This window comes from Dromaius novaehollandiae, chromosome 2 (genome assembly GCF_036370855.1).
Source record: "Dromaius novaehollandiae isolate bDroNov1 chromosome 2, bDroNov1.hap1, whole genome shotgun sequence".
NCBI lineage: Eukaryota > Metazoa > Chordata > Aves > Casuariiformes > Dromaiidae > Dromaius > Dromaius novaehollandiae.
This window is the reverse complement of record NC_088099.1, coordinates 159964074-159978089: the sequence shown is the minus strand read 5'-3', so window position 1 is coordinate 159978089 and position 14016 is coordinate 159964074. Positions and strand designations below refer to the sequence as shown.

The 14016-nt window shown below is 43.4% G+C and overlaps 1 protein-coding gene across 5 annotated transcripts in view; it reads left to right on the top strand.

Moving 5' to 3' along the window:
* ASAP1 (ArfGAP with SH3 domain, ankyrin repeat and PH domain 1) overlaps positions 1-14016 on the top strand; it is a 151980-nt gene that overhangs the window by 18269 nt on the left and 119695 nt on the right. For 3 of the 5 annotated variants that reach the window (XM_064507873.1, XM_064507872.1, XM_064507871.1), the window contains exons 2-3: positions 2191-2277; positions 13070-13199. In XM_064507873.1, coding sequence (XP_064363943.1) covers positions 2219-2277; positions 13070-13199 — 189 coding nt within the window. In that variant the 5' untranslated portion in view covers positions 2191-2218. Of the gene's footprint in view, positions 1-2190; positions 2278-12406; positions 12619-13069; positions 13200-14016 lie in introns of those variants that run through there. The other 2 variants (XM_064507875.1, XM_064507874.1) reach the window with 2 other exon arrangements.

Below are 14016 nucleotides of genomic sequence, written 5' to 3'. Positions count from 1 at the left end.
AAATTATAGTTACTTGTGAACTTGGGTCAGCATTTGCTTTAGAAAGCAATCAGCCATTATATTTTTTTTCTTTTTCAACTAATATTGTTTTGATTTGAATCACATAAATGTATAATCATGAAGGTGACTGTTTGCCTAAGGAGACAGATATCCTTAGAAGGAACAGATGTGCTGTAATGTTAAACAACAAACTGACGTGTCATCATGGGTTGAGCCAGATCCAGGGTTGCCAGTGGCTGTGATTTTGTTGTAAGACTCTGAAATTTGGTTGTCTGCTGGTGGAGGCTTTTCCCGGCCCACAAAAAACAGTGCAGTGCCCAGATCTTCTTCTAACATTTCTTTCCTGCACCTAATATAGTATTCAAGTATTATATTCTGTGTAGAAGGTAAATACTTTTCCTCTTGCATCCTTGCCTTCATATCAAAGGACACACTTCTTCCTTTAAACACGCCTCAGTCATATGGACAGAGCCAGTAACCATTCCTTTTCCATGCTGCCAAGCTGGCGGCACACCTGGTAGTCTCAACTCCTTTAAGTCCAGTATATAAGAATCTGAAATCTGCTTTGTTGGTTAAGGAGATTTCTAGCCTTCCTAATGACAAAATAGATCCTAACAACATCGCTTAAAAATATCCTAAAGGCTCAGAAACAGAAGGGAAAAAGAAAGATAGTAACACCCCACCCAAAACCTTAAATGTCTCAATTTTAATTGAATGCCATATGTTTTGGAGACTGGGATTATTCTATGTTATTTTTAATGTTAAGGGTTGGCAGACCTCCAGACCCACATGACAAATTTGGAAACATAAAACAAACAGGACAAAACCCATAAACAAACTACAGCAGTCTCTAGGGAAATAGGTCAACAGAAATAACAAGACTTCTCTCTTAAATAAAAAAAAAAAAAAGGAAGAGAGATACTTTTCCTGATGCAATTAAGTGGCGTGCTCAAATGGGAATGGATTAACTGGCCTAAGTACAGTTGTGCTCCACACTCTTGTGAAGACTGTGCTCTGGGGACAGTCTCCTTCCCACTGTCTTTCAAGCTTGCCCTCTTCTTGTCAATCCCACTCTTATCTTTCTGGATCCTTGTCACTTTTCCCCTTCTGCCAGCCTGTTCAGTCCAAAACTGTCTGCCTCATGTGGTTTGTCCCAGCGTCCTTGCTTGGCAGTCCTAGTCTCTGAAGGCAACTACCTCTGGGTAGCCTCCTCTTTCCCAATGCCAGTATCCAGCCCCAGACCTAGTTCAAGGTTTGTTCCCTGTCACTTTGGACCTGTTGAGGAGTTCAGCCCAGTGGTTCTCAAACTGAAAGACATGCCCTTTGCAAGGAGCAGATGGGTCTATACAGCTGTGGCATGGACTGGGACTGGGAATAAAAGCTATTTTGAAGAGGTTCCAGTCATGGACAGTAGAGGAGAGAGCAGGGGCAGAGGAACAGCTCCTGATGGGAATTGCGTAGCCTGCCTCTGTCCCGGTCCTATCTACCTCCTCCGGCTGCTTGGCAGCTTCCCTATCACCTTCCTTCCTCCCCCAGTGAAGAAAGTCTTAAACTGGAAATGGTGTGGAACTGGGGTAATGATGAGGAAAAAGTCCGATGAAAAATGAGACCACCTGTCTGTGTCCTGGTATGACCGTTTCCCCAGCCCCTATCTCTTTCTCCTATGTACAGAATTCCTTTCTATCAGGCCACTTTTTGTTCCCAGTCTCTTTATCCTTCAAATCATATCTCCATCCTCCAAAACACATCAGTTTGATGCACACATCTGACATGGAAATTTTCAGCCTGAATGCTTAAGCTGAAGTTATATCTGAAAACTGGGGCTTCTAATGGGAATTGTCAGACAACTTGAATAGACAAAGTTACCAGCTCTGCATATAATACAGCTCAGTGAAGAGTTGCCACATTCAGTTATATGAGCAGAGTTTTCCCAGTCAGCTAAAAGAAGCTCTCATGTAGCAATTTTTAACAAGGTGTTATTCTCAGCAGATTTCTAATGGGTCTGTTTACTAGAATGAAACTCACAATATCAAATGCAGTAAACAAATAACATACATGACAAATGCTCATCACAGAAGAATTTATAGACTATGGGCATCGTTTCAGGCTGACTGTCACGATAAGTGACCTTGCCAATCCCATAAATTTGGCCAATTTTATTTACTTGCATCACTTTTTCTCCTTATCTAGGTAGTTTCCTGGTTGTGACAGATGAGACATGAGATCTTCAGCTTCCAGGCTTTCAAGTTTTTCTTCAAGAGATTCATTATGGAATCGGTAAGAAGACAAACCTATAAATAACAGGTTTAAAGTGTAAAAAGCAGACCTTGCATATAGACTAAAATATACGAAAAATAAGCAACACCAAAAGACATTGTTTTTATCCACTGCAATATCTGCCGGTGTTTATTTTCTGTGCTTAATGCCATTTTGGACATTATTACAGAAAGTGCTTTTCAGGAAAGGCCTAACCGATTGATCCTTGCAAGGATCGATAAATCCAACACATCAACAAACCCTTCCAAAATATTGAATTCCTGAGCAAATACTGGAACAAACACTAATATTTATTAAGTATTTTGCTTTGTTTTCATAGATTTCAAAATTGGATAAGGGGGATAAAAAGGACACTTTGTAACTCCTTTCAGTTCCTCTAGATCTGGTAACTGATGTTATGTTAACTTTGAGAACAACAAATCTCTGAGATGAGCCTGAAAAATATATGGCAAGATTTGTGCGGGGGCTTGAAAGAGGAGGGACTCTGCTTTTTGTGATGTAAAATGCTGAACGGCGCACAGTTGTCCAAATATGCTTTTGTTTATTCAGCCTCTGAATGGTGAGTGCACTTGTTTTAAAGTTTTTACTGTGTTTCACTGAACCACAAAAAGCTAAGTTTAGATTGCCTGACTTGAACCCACTACAACAACAACATTTACAGCTAAGGCTGAAGTTTTCTTTATACCTGATGCGCTGGATCTAGCCAGCTTCGCACAGGTCACTGCTCTCCGCTTGAGGATCACAGCAGTCTGCGACTTTGATCCTTTCGTCTTCCCTAGGGGGGATGGTTGACCATACAGGCACTCCAACCTGGCCAAGAGGAGTGAATCACTGTTGCTGATCTTCTGAAAACTGAATATATATCTTCCTTTGGCATATTTACTCTGTCACATGGCTATGCATATTTTTCCTTTTTAAGCCCATGATGTCTAAATAAGCATAAGACCAAAAGTCAAACAATCGTTCTTTGAAAAGTATGAAGCCATTAAGCTGGATATTTCTGTTTGGTTTTGAAACAGGACTTATTTTTTCATGTCATAGTTCTCCTAGATTTTCTTGCAGGAATAAAATAAAACATCCACCAACAAGCAAATAAGTGATGGTGACATCACTGACATGTATGAAACCTGACTTCCTATGGATCTGTGTCTTGATTGTGGTATCTGAGGAGGTGCAAACTGTCACTGACACTTTTCCCACGATTGGGACATTTATAGGCTCTTTCTTCTATATTGATTCTCTTGATAAAGACCAAGATGAGGCTGCAGCTTTTCTGTCCATGGGGGCAACAAATATCACTTTCCTCTGCTCATTTTTATCTTCCCACAGAACTTCTAGGAACTGAAGAAATTTGACACCTTTCTTGCCCCTCTTCAAATCTGGTGGGATTGGTAATGAGTTAAAAATAGCATTGGGGCAGGACAGACAGGCAGATGAACCCATGAGCCTCATCTCCTGTACGGTAGTCAATGGACAGCTGGTTAGCTTAGGAAGCAGAAAGCTCACTTTCAGTGGTCTAAAATGAGTATAAGTAGAAACAAATGAGTACACAGAGAGAGGACCTGGTATGATCGACTTCTGCACTGAAATTCTGAACCTCTTAACTTCCTTTAGCATAGTGTGAACACTGCTCCAGTGGAGACTAGGTCCTTGTGGCAAGAGCAGTTCCCAAAAACTTCTAGATGGTTGTCTGCCTTCTGTGGTTTTAATACAACCCTGTGACTATGGCATTCAAATGTCTACACTAAGAGACAAACATACAGACCTTAGTTTTAAAATCAAGCTTTTTTTGTTTGATGGCAAGCCCTTGAGCATTAAAACAGGTATGCCTCAAATTATTTCAGGTCTTATGCATCATCAAAACAAACTGATCTTAAAAAAATAAAAAGACATTGCTCCACAGCTGAAAATTTCCTATGCTAAGTTCAAGTTGAGAATAATTATTTTTGACTTAAGTTATGAACCCTTGAAAATAGAGGCTTATATAAAGGAAACACAGATGTGCTAGTAAGCTGAGTTGTTGCAAGGGCCTTTCTTATAATATCCAACATCTGTAGATTTATTTCCAATATTTCTCTAATGAGATGCTATTTAGGAAATTAAGAAATGAAGAGCTCAGTATGTTCAGTCAACACTATAAGCCAGCTTTTGCACTTCAACTCAGTAGGCCCATACGCGTGCATGTCTGCAGGACTGTGTCTTAGAAAAGCTTGTGTAAAGCCACAAATGACTTTTATGTATCTGTTTAGCACAGTGGGGTCTCGGTCCCTCTTCTGCCACTAGATATTGCTCCGATGTTAATAAATTCATAGCAGAGAGAGAAAAAAAAAGGAAACAGAACAGATCTCTTTCCTTTATATTTTCACATCATGAACAACTGGTAGAAAGCAGTCCTTTTATTTGCCTGCCAATCCTTTCTATCTATCCAATAAAATGCTGATGAAATTGTTTGGCCTGAGAGCCCTTCTTATCCTTCAGCTATTTTTTGAAAGTATAATAATAAAATGTACAATAAAAATACTTAGTTCTAATATAGCACTACTCAGCTGGAAAGCCCAGTGTGCTTTCACTCAGAAAAATAAATGTAATTGTCTGCATTCCACAGACAGAAAAATGATGCACATAGCGATCAAATGCCATCTCTCAGCAGTAAGTGGCAACACAAGGACCAGATCTTAGGTCTACAGAGCCTTTATTTATTTCTCAAACTGCTTCTGAGGCTCGTTTTGGCCTGATCTCCAGTTTCATTGCAGACAAGATGTGTGCTGCCACCAACTTACATCTAGCAGCTTAGGTAGAACCAGGAGATATGCTTGGATAAGGACATAGCTATATCATTTGCAGAGGGAAACAGAAAATATTGAAATGTTTGCAATGCAGGTTGAGGCATTATTTCAATTTTTTTTTTTTTTTTTTTTTGGAGAGCCTGCTATGCCAGCTGCCCTGCAACATGCTCATTTTTGCAATATCACTCTCTGATTTTAGTCATTGCTATTTCTCATATTAAAAAAATATGTTCAGCTACTACTAATTCTTCTTTTGAAAGGACTCATATTTCTCTTGTTTTTGTCAGAGAACCAATGTACCCCACCCATCATGATACAGTCTTCATCTTGCGCTTTGCGATCCCACTAGTATGACCTACTCTCATGCTAACCCACACTTGACTCCTCCCTTTTCCTGCCAAATGTGTCTGCCATGCTCTTCCCAACAAACCCCCAAGAGTTTGGTCAGGATCAGGAAAGCAAGGATAACCACCACACCGGTTTCCACTGTGCTGGTCTTCATCCTCACTGACATGGCATAGGTGAATAGTGCTGGGATAATAGTTCCAGTTCCTTGCGTGACCATCTCAGCAATGAGCTGTCTCCCATTTGCACTGCAGGCAAGGGTTAAATTTACCAGAATCCAAATACCCCCAAAAGATCTGCTGACGGTTTTCTCAGCAATCAGCATTCATAAGAGTTTGACCTCCCTGAACTCTCTAAAATATGGTCCTTCTAGAAGAATATACTGCTGGGTTTTTATTTTCTGTAGATATTTTAAGGGTTCTCTTTGAATCTGTCCTGATACATGCAGTACTATTTTTCCCAGGAACTTGAGTACAGTTTCTTGAATGAGCACCTCTAATAAAAAACCTGCATGCAATAAAAATGTGCAGTTCAGCACACCTGCAACAACAGGAGAGCACACCTTCCCTGTCATTAACCTGGTGCCTCTTGCTGGTAGTTAATGATTTTCCCTGTTTTTCCTGTAGTGGATGCAGAGGTTTCAGGAGAACAGCCCGTTGCTTGTTATTGTTACTGGAAGCCTGGAATGCCATTAAGCAGTTGTCTGTGTGACCCCTGATCTTGCACGACAAAACTAAAAAACAAAGGCAAAACTGAATCAGCAAATTAGTCAGCTTAATCTTGTGTAACTCAGTGCTCCATTTTTAGTGCTTTTCTTTTCAGCTGTGCTTTGAGATGCCATACCTATCATTCAGTTAAGCACAGGATATTCAAGTAAATAACATGTAAAATATATCACTAGCTGTATATTTCTGATGTTTTGGCTTAATCTTTTTCATTTGGCACATATAGTGTTAAAAATGCAAGATCTTAATGTTACCAAAATGTCATTTATAATGAGAACACAATGGGTTCTCTTTTTGCTATCATATTAATATTGAAAGAATTCAAAAAGAACCTTTTGTTTAAGTCACCATTGCTAGTGCTAAAAGGCTTGTAAACTAATACTGTAGTTTCTAAAACAGTTGCTTATGTTTTCCTGTTGAATTTTAAATACCAAATGAAGACAAATGCTTGGAGATGCCAGAATTAAAATTGAAATCAGCTGATTCTTGTATTCAAAACAGTCACACAGCACCAACAAAAATTGTTGATGCAGCTCATGTGTTTCATAAGCCATATTGCTAGATACTGTAGCTTAAACATACAGAATGTCAATCAGAGTGTATGCCGGATCTGGATTTTAGTTTTCTGAATGTACAGTTATATGACTTAGAAAAGCGCTGTTTTCCTTGACTGAAAATTTACCTGACTATTCTGTTCCAATAACACGACTTTAAAGATTTGTTTGCAAATGCCAAATCCCACAGCCTTCTTCTCAAAGCAAAAACAGTTTGCAGTTTACCATATAAGTTCAAGCAAATTAGCACCAGTCACAATGTGTGATGTAGGCTTCAACGTTTAAAATAGACTTCGCCTTTTCCTGTAAGTACATCATGCACTTATGTGATATTAAAAGTGTAAACATGCTGCAGGTTAAAATATGTAGTTGTTAATTTCATACAAGGTTCAATCAGCTGATAAAACAGCGCTCCGAGAGGATACTCTTCCTGGATGTGAAACTCCTGACTACACTTTCCCAGCTGAAGTACAAAGTGATGATGTTACATGTCCTTACACAAATTCTTTTGTTGTTGTTTAAAATAAAACTATAGGAATTTCATTAACATAAAAAGTTTATTAAGTTTTAGCACAATAAAAAACCAAAAAGCCTATTTCACCCTGCTAAAGTTATTGTTGATTTGAGACTCTTGTCCTCTGAAGCCCAAAATTCAAGCTAAATGAGAAAAGTCAACATTCAGACATATTAGTGGATATTCTAAAATTTACAGACATAAATTAAAATGAACATTTCCTATTAATTCTGTCAGAATTTATCTGAAAATAAACTTAAAAATACATAACAACAGTAATGTACATACATATATATATGTTTTCTCCTGAAGAATCTCAAACCAACCAATAAAATGCATTGACTTCTGGGATCAAATGTCATAGCTACTTTATACCATACAGTGATCCCGTGCAATGGCTTAGATAGAAAAGAGACTTGGAAGTAATACTGACTGCTGCATTTAGCTGAAATGGATGAACATAACACCAGACCACGAACTTGGCCATCAGTATAGCATCCTTACAGCCTGTCTAAGGATATTTTCCTGATGGTTTTTAGTATGCTGCTAGTTTTGTTGCTATTCACTGCTGGTGAAGTGGTACTTTCCACGTTTGTGAAGATGCTAAGGAGCATAACAACAACTATGCACTTCAATCGCAAAGGCACATTGCAACAATTTGAAGTTTTAATTAAGCATTAGTGTCTGGTCTACACCAGTTCTATCAACAGCAATAGCCAGGATGGGAAACTTGGGGGGAAAAAAAAAGGAAACGAGCGTAAGTGTAACCCCTTACGTGGAAAATAGCATCATCCCTTTCATACTTACAAGGAGTAAATTTTAAAATAGTCTTAAAATTCACTAGGAAAAAACAAATTTGGCATGTGACATTCTAGCATGACTAGGTCTATACTTATTAAGGAGAGCCATCTACATAGTCGTCATGTGCACAATTTCCTTCTTCAGCTAACAGCTCACTTCACTGCCATACCAACAGGCTGCAAACGGCCTTGGAGGCAGCTTGCCTGAGCATGCTTGACAGCATTTTCAGTGTATAGCCAAAGACCCAGGTCAAGCTTGTTTTCAGAAACCGAGAAGCAACCACACCTGAATGTGTATTTGTGAGCTTGCTATCTATGCAGCAGGCAAGCATGGCCTTGAGGACGGTCATGGGGCAGCTCTCTGAGGCACTATAATCATATCTAGCAGGCGACCTGCCATGCACTTCAGCTGGGCTGAGGCATTGATCCTAGTGCTTGACACCCTGAAGAGCTGACTGCATGACTAAAGCTAGATAGCCAAAATTACAGCCTGCTTTCGATCAGCTGGGCTACAACCTTTGTATTGGACTCCTTATCTATACAGGAATAGATAATCCTGTTCTCTACCTTGCAGCTGTGTGGTTTAAACAGTTAATTGCACTGATGACATGAAGAGCTAGGCTAGTGCAAGGCAGCTATTCAACTCTAGCACATATTTGTAGTGTTTGAAAGTCTGCAGTGATGACAATACTCATCATCACCTGATGACTATTGTTTGGCTCCTGTGAATGAACTGATGATCTCAGTCTAAATATAAGATGACTAGAGTACTATAAAATGAAAAATACCACAGTTGCTATTCAACTTATTGCAAAACGCCCGTGTTAGTAATTTTTATTGTTGTTGCTGTGTTCCTTAACCTCTCCCTAAGCATGGTGAGTATCACTAATACTGTAGAAATATTATCAACTTGCAAAAGGGTAAATATAACTGTAATTAGCTCTCCTGTTGGCAATCTCAATAAAAAGGCCAGCGAATCGATGGATTTGTAGACTGAATCACTGGGTGAGACAGCACGACAGCACAACTTCCTTGACTGCAATGTATCAGCAATAAAGACTTCAGCCTCCAGGGCTGCTTGCACTCTTCTCACCCGTGCTGGCTTGACCTAGGATGGACAAGGAGACGCATTTCACATCAGAATACCAACAGCGATAAGCATAAGCATAACTTCTATTTGCACATCTTACATGGGCTGCAGCATTGCCTCCCCCAGGATCTATCACAGACTAAGATATCGTTAGAGCAGACGCCGTGAAATATAACTTTCACACTCTGATGACTATTCTTTGACATTTGTGAAGTGAAACAGCGATTTCAGTTAGTGACAATTTATAGAAAGGTGCATCTTATAAATTTAGAGCTGAATCTCACATACTGTTCACATTCAAAACAGGAAACAGGGTTAAATATGAAATCCACAAAGATATCTGAAACGGTTACATAATTTGACTAGTTTAAATGTAGGCACATTTTTATAGTCAAGTAGCATCATTTACTGTGTATTAATATCATATTAAGTAACTAATCCTTGCTTCCAGTGAGTTCAAGTGGAGAAAATCTAAGCCTAAAGAAGCTATGCCCATAGGGCTATTTTCTGTACTAGCATTTGTATAGAAAAAGATCAAATGCTGCTTCAAAGCAGCAAAAGTGAACACCCTATTATCTTTAGTAAAGTTAACAATTTAAGAACTGACAAAAAATAGAGTAATAGGCCTTTTTCATCTTTAGCCTTGTCCTGTTTTCTTTTTTTTCCCCAATATTCTTCTGTGTTCATTCAATTTGTTTGATTTATTTAATATTTTACTTAAAAAGAACACTTTTTTCCTGATGATGAAACACCCAGGCTCAGGTATTGTTATTCTCAACTACACCTTCATTTCTGTCACTCTCCATTGCTCCAATCTTCCTGGTCTGTCTCCTTCCTTTCTTTGTTGAGCATGCTCTTTAATTCTGCAGTTTAGAATTTCTCTAAAGGGTATTAATGAAACCATTTCTATAGTAGTATATCCCGCTTTGTTGTCCACACGCAGGTGGGGAAGGATTTGTTTAAGATAGCAGACAAGGTACAATCTAAAGATTGGTGCTTAAACTCAATAAATTCAGCCTGGAGAGCAACAGTTCAACTTCAACAGAGTACTCAAGCAATTAAACCTGTTTAGCCAGCAGTGTGATGGATTTAGCCTCACTTGAAATCGGTTAAAGAGGGATCAGATATCCTTCTAAGATGAATACTGTAGTTCACCCACAGATGATAGGTCTGACTCGGGAATAGCGGTGGCAGTCCACAATCCGTAGTGTGCAGGAAATTACAGGAGATGATCACAGTGGTCCTGTTTGGCCCTAAGGCTGTATCCTAGACCCTTGCCAATCCAGTTCCCATACATGCTAAGCATGCTGCAACAGTTCTTTTCAACCTTACTAAGGACTCCTTCCTGGCCAAAAGCCAAAAAGCAGTTCTTTATCCTCCTTCCCATATTTCTTTTGATATTGTCAGCCATTTTTATTTTCTTGATATCTCTTCCTCCTCCACTGCTTTTATGACACGGTCTTCAATTGATTTTCTTCCTACCACTCTCTTTGCTTTTTCAATCTTTGAATTTTTTTCCCCCAATCCATTTTTCAGTGCAACTCCCACACGGTTCTTTTCTTGGCTTCTTTCTCTTCTTGCCTACTCTACCTCTCAGAAGCTCATGACGTTTAACAATCATCTGTATTAGCCCAGGGTTTTGGGGCAGGAAAGCTGAATCCCGTGAATCAGCAGAAATCTGATGGCTGTATGGAGGGCTTCTGATAGGCAATGAAATCAAAGGATGAAACATGTTCAGGCAGGACCATTTCTCCGGAGTATTGGTCATATTTTTGCTGGCAGAACTGCATGCAAATCCTGCTGATGGTATCATTTTTATGGGTATACATAAATCAGGTATCTCCTGTTTATGCTTACTCAGGCATTGCAGCATTTTGTCGAAATTTTCAACTGTTTTTAAGTTGTATGGACTTTATTAGAATGACATACAAAATCATTCAAAAGCCTAAGTGCATTGTAATACAGGAGTAGGTCCTTATGTACACAATATTGTGATGAAAACCATTGAAATGGACACATCCACATAGTGTTACTCGTTTTCAGTCGTTAAGTTTTTGAGAACAGCGATCAGTCCTGAATTTTCAAGCTTTTGTGGAGAGAATCCCAAATACAAAAAGAAGGAAAGCACATTGTACGACTAAAAAAATCAGACCGCAGTAGCAGATGACCATGATTACTTCAGTCTCCTGAGACTTAGCCTTCTTCAGAGAGGCACATATGGGCCCAAAAATCCAAGCTTTTTTTTTTTTTAAACCCTTTCATTATCACTGCCAATTCCCAGTTACATGATGCAATAATGAACATTTTAGCTTATTCAGAAATATTACTTTTGAAAGGGTGCACAGCTGATAAACGACACAAAGGAAAGACAGCAGAGATGTGATTAGGAACATTTCAGGCTACCGCTGCTGTTTTCACGGATATAAGAGGGCACGGGGTGACCTGTTCAATACGGTCATTTCAGTAGTAATATATCACTCTTCCATTTGCTTTAAAAGGGCTCAGAAACAGTATTAGTAATATATATATCAGTAATACAGGTTTCAACGACGTTGCTGAGATAGGACAGGAACTCTTTAACGATTACGTAAGTATATGGGGAGTAAAAACGTGGTGACTTTATCAGGGATGAGTTGCTCTAAGATGTGTAACATCTCCATTCCTCATATCATAAAATGCTTGAAGGACTTGTGAGTACCGAAAAACAGCAGGATTTTAACTGGCCGCGATGGACATGGGGGGGGGGGGAAAGGGGGGAGGCAACCTCCTGATGTGCCCTTGGGATGTGTCGCTAGCCGCTTAGCTGGACCGGGCTCCCCCGGCAGCTCACCCAGCCCGGCAGCGACCGAACCGCCGCCGGGTTGGAAAGTCCAACCTCACGTTCGGTGAAAAAAAGAAAAAAAGAGAAAAAAATGAAAAAAAATCGTGACACGGCATTTTCTGAGGAAACCGCCTTTCTGGGCCGTCCAAGCCACCCTGCCTCACCGCCGAAGCCCATCGGGCGGGCACAGGACCCCGCCGCGGCCAGCGGCCGCCGGGCTGGTACCGAGGCGGGGCAGGGTGGGGGGAGCCGCTCCGCTCCGCGCCGCCTTTCCGCGCGCATCTCCGCACCCGCGGACCGGGGCGGCTGCCCGCGCCCCTGTGGCGACGGCGGAGGCGGCGCCCCCTCCCCCACCGCCCCGCGCGCGCGCGAGGCCGCCTCACTGCGGGGGGGGAGGGGGCGCGCGAGGCCGCCCCGCTGTGGGGGGGAAGGGGCGCGCGACGCCGGGCAGGGGGAGGCGGGGGGGGGGAGCAGCGGCGAGCCGGCCGGCCGCGCCTGCGCAGAGCACTTCCTTGTTTGCCCACGTAACGGCTGCGGGCGGGCGCTGGGCAGCGCGTGTCAGTCACCGGGTGACTGTCAGCGGCGGCGGGAGCCCCAGCGCGCCCCGGCCGCCGCCGCCCGCTCCCCTTCCTCCTGCGCCGCCGCCGCCGCCCCCGGCCCCCCCCCCTGCCCCGGCCGGGGGGCGCCGCTGCCGCAGCCCGCACAAGTTAGTGCCGAACTTCCCGGCGGCGGCTGCGGGGGTCGGCGGCTCTCTCCGCCCTCGGCGGCGGGTGGGGAAAGGGGCCGAGCCGGCGGGGGGTGGGGGCCGCCGGCGCCGCTCCCTCCCTCCCTTGCTCGCTCGCTCGCTCGCTGCCTCCGCGCGGCGCTGGCGGCGCCGGGCTCCTGCGAGGCGGCTGCGGGGGCCGCAGCTGGCCGCGGGGCGAGGGGGCGGCGCGGCGCCCGGTCCCGCTGCGCCTCACGCCCGGCGGCTGCATGTAGAGGGGGGCAGCCCCGCCTCGCCGCTGCGCGGATGCCGCGGGGCTGCGCTGCCTCCTAACATCGTCCCTCTTTTAATTTTTTTTTTTAATCTTTTTCCCCTCTCTTCCCCCCCCCCCCAAACTTGGTTTCCCCTGCGGCCCCGCGCGCCCCTCCGCGGCCGGGCTTTCCCCGCGGGGCAGGATCATGCCGGACCAGATCAGCGTGTCGGAGTTCATCGCGGAGACCACCGAGGACTACAACTCCCCCACCACCTCCAGCTTCACCACCCGGCTGCAGAACTGCCGAAACACCGTCACGCTGCTGGAAGAGGTACATCCCCCCCCCCCCCCCTCCTTTTTCTTTTTTTTGGTAATTTTTGTCTTGGCGAGAGAGCATCAGGGGCAGCGCAGCCCGCCCGGACCCCGGGAGCTGGAGGCGCTGGTATGCCTGTAATCCGCTCCGGTCTTAACCGCGGGACTTCGCTGCTGTGCGGGGCCGGCCCCGGCAAGCTTGGCCGCCCGGCGTCCGGGGGAGCAGCGCCCCAAACAGCCCCGGTTTCGTGAACTTCGGCGTCGGCCTGGTGCCTCTGGGTGGTTTTGGTGTTGGTGGTTGTCGCAGGAGCGAGAAGCGCTGGTGCTGGGAGCGCTGGGTTTCGTTGGGGAGCGGTGGCAGCGGTTTGCCTTCGCCTGTCCTTAGATCTAGTCAAGGCAGAACTTGGGCTGCTGAAAGCTGCCAGGGGAGACCTCGGTTAGGGAACGAGACAGGGATGAGTGTGGAATGAGAAAATAACGTGGAAAGAAACTAGGTGACGGAAGGAGAGCAAGATTGTGCGGTAGGGATGGTTATTTGGTCTCCTCATCTCAACCTTGAAGCCTCGAGGTCTTTTTTTTTTTTTTTTTTTTATGCTTATTATTAGCGTCACTTAAATCTTCATCCTGCTTCGCTGCCGAGAAACATGGGTGTGAAAACGGGTAAACTTACAGAGTTAGTCTTTATGAAATGTCAATCCATTGCTTCCTATTTGAGGTACCAGGGTGGTTTCCTATGGGGTAGGTCAGCAGTTATTAGGAAATGTCTTGCGTAGGACTTTGAAACAAGACAGTGGGTAGCTCTTCTCTTCCCCTGTACTTGGTTGAAGGTACTAACA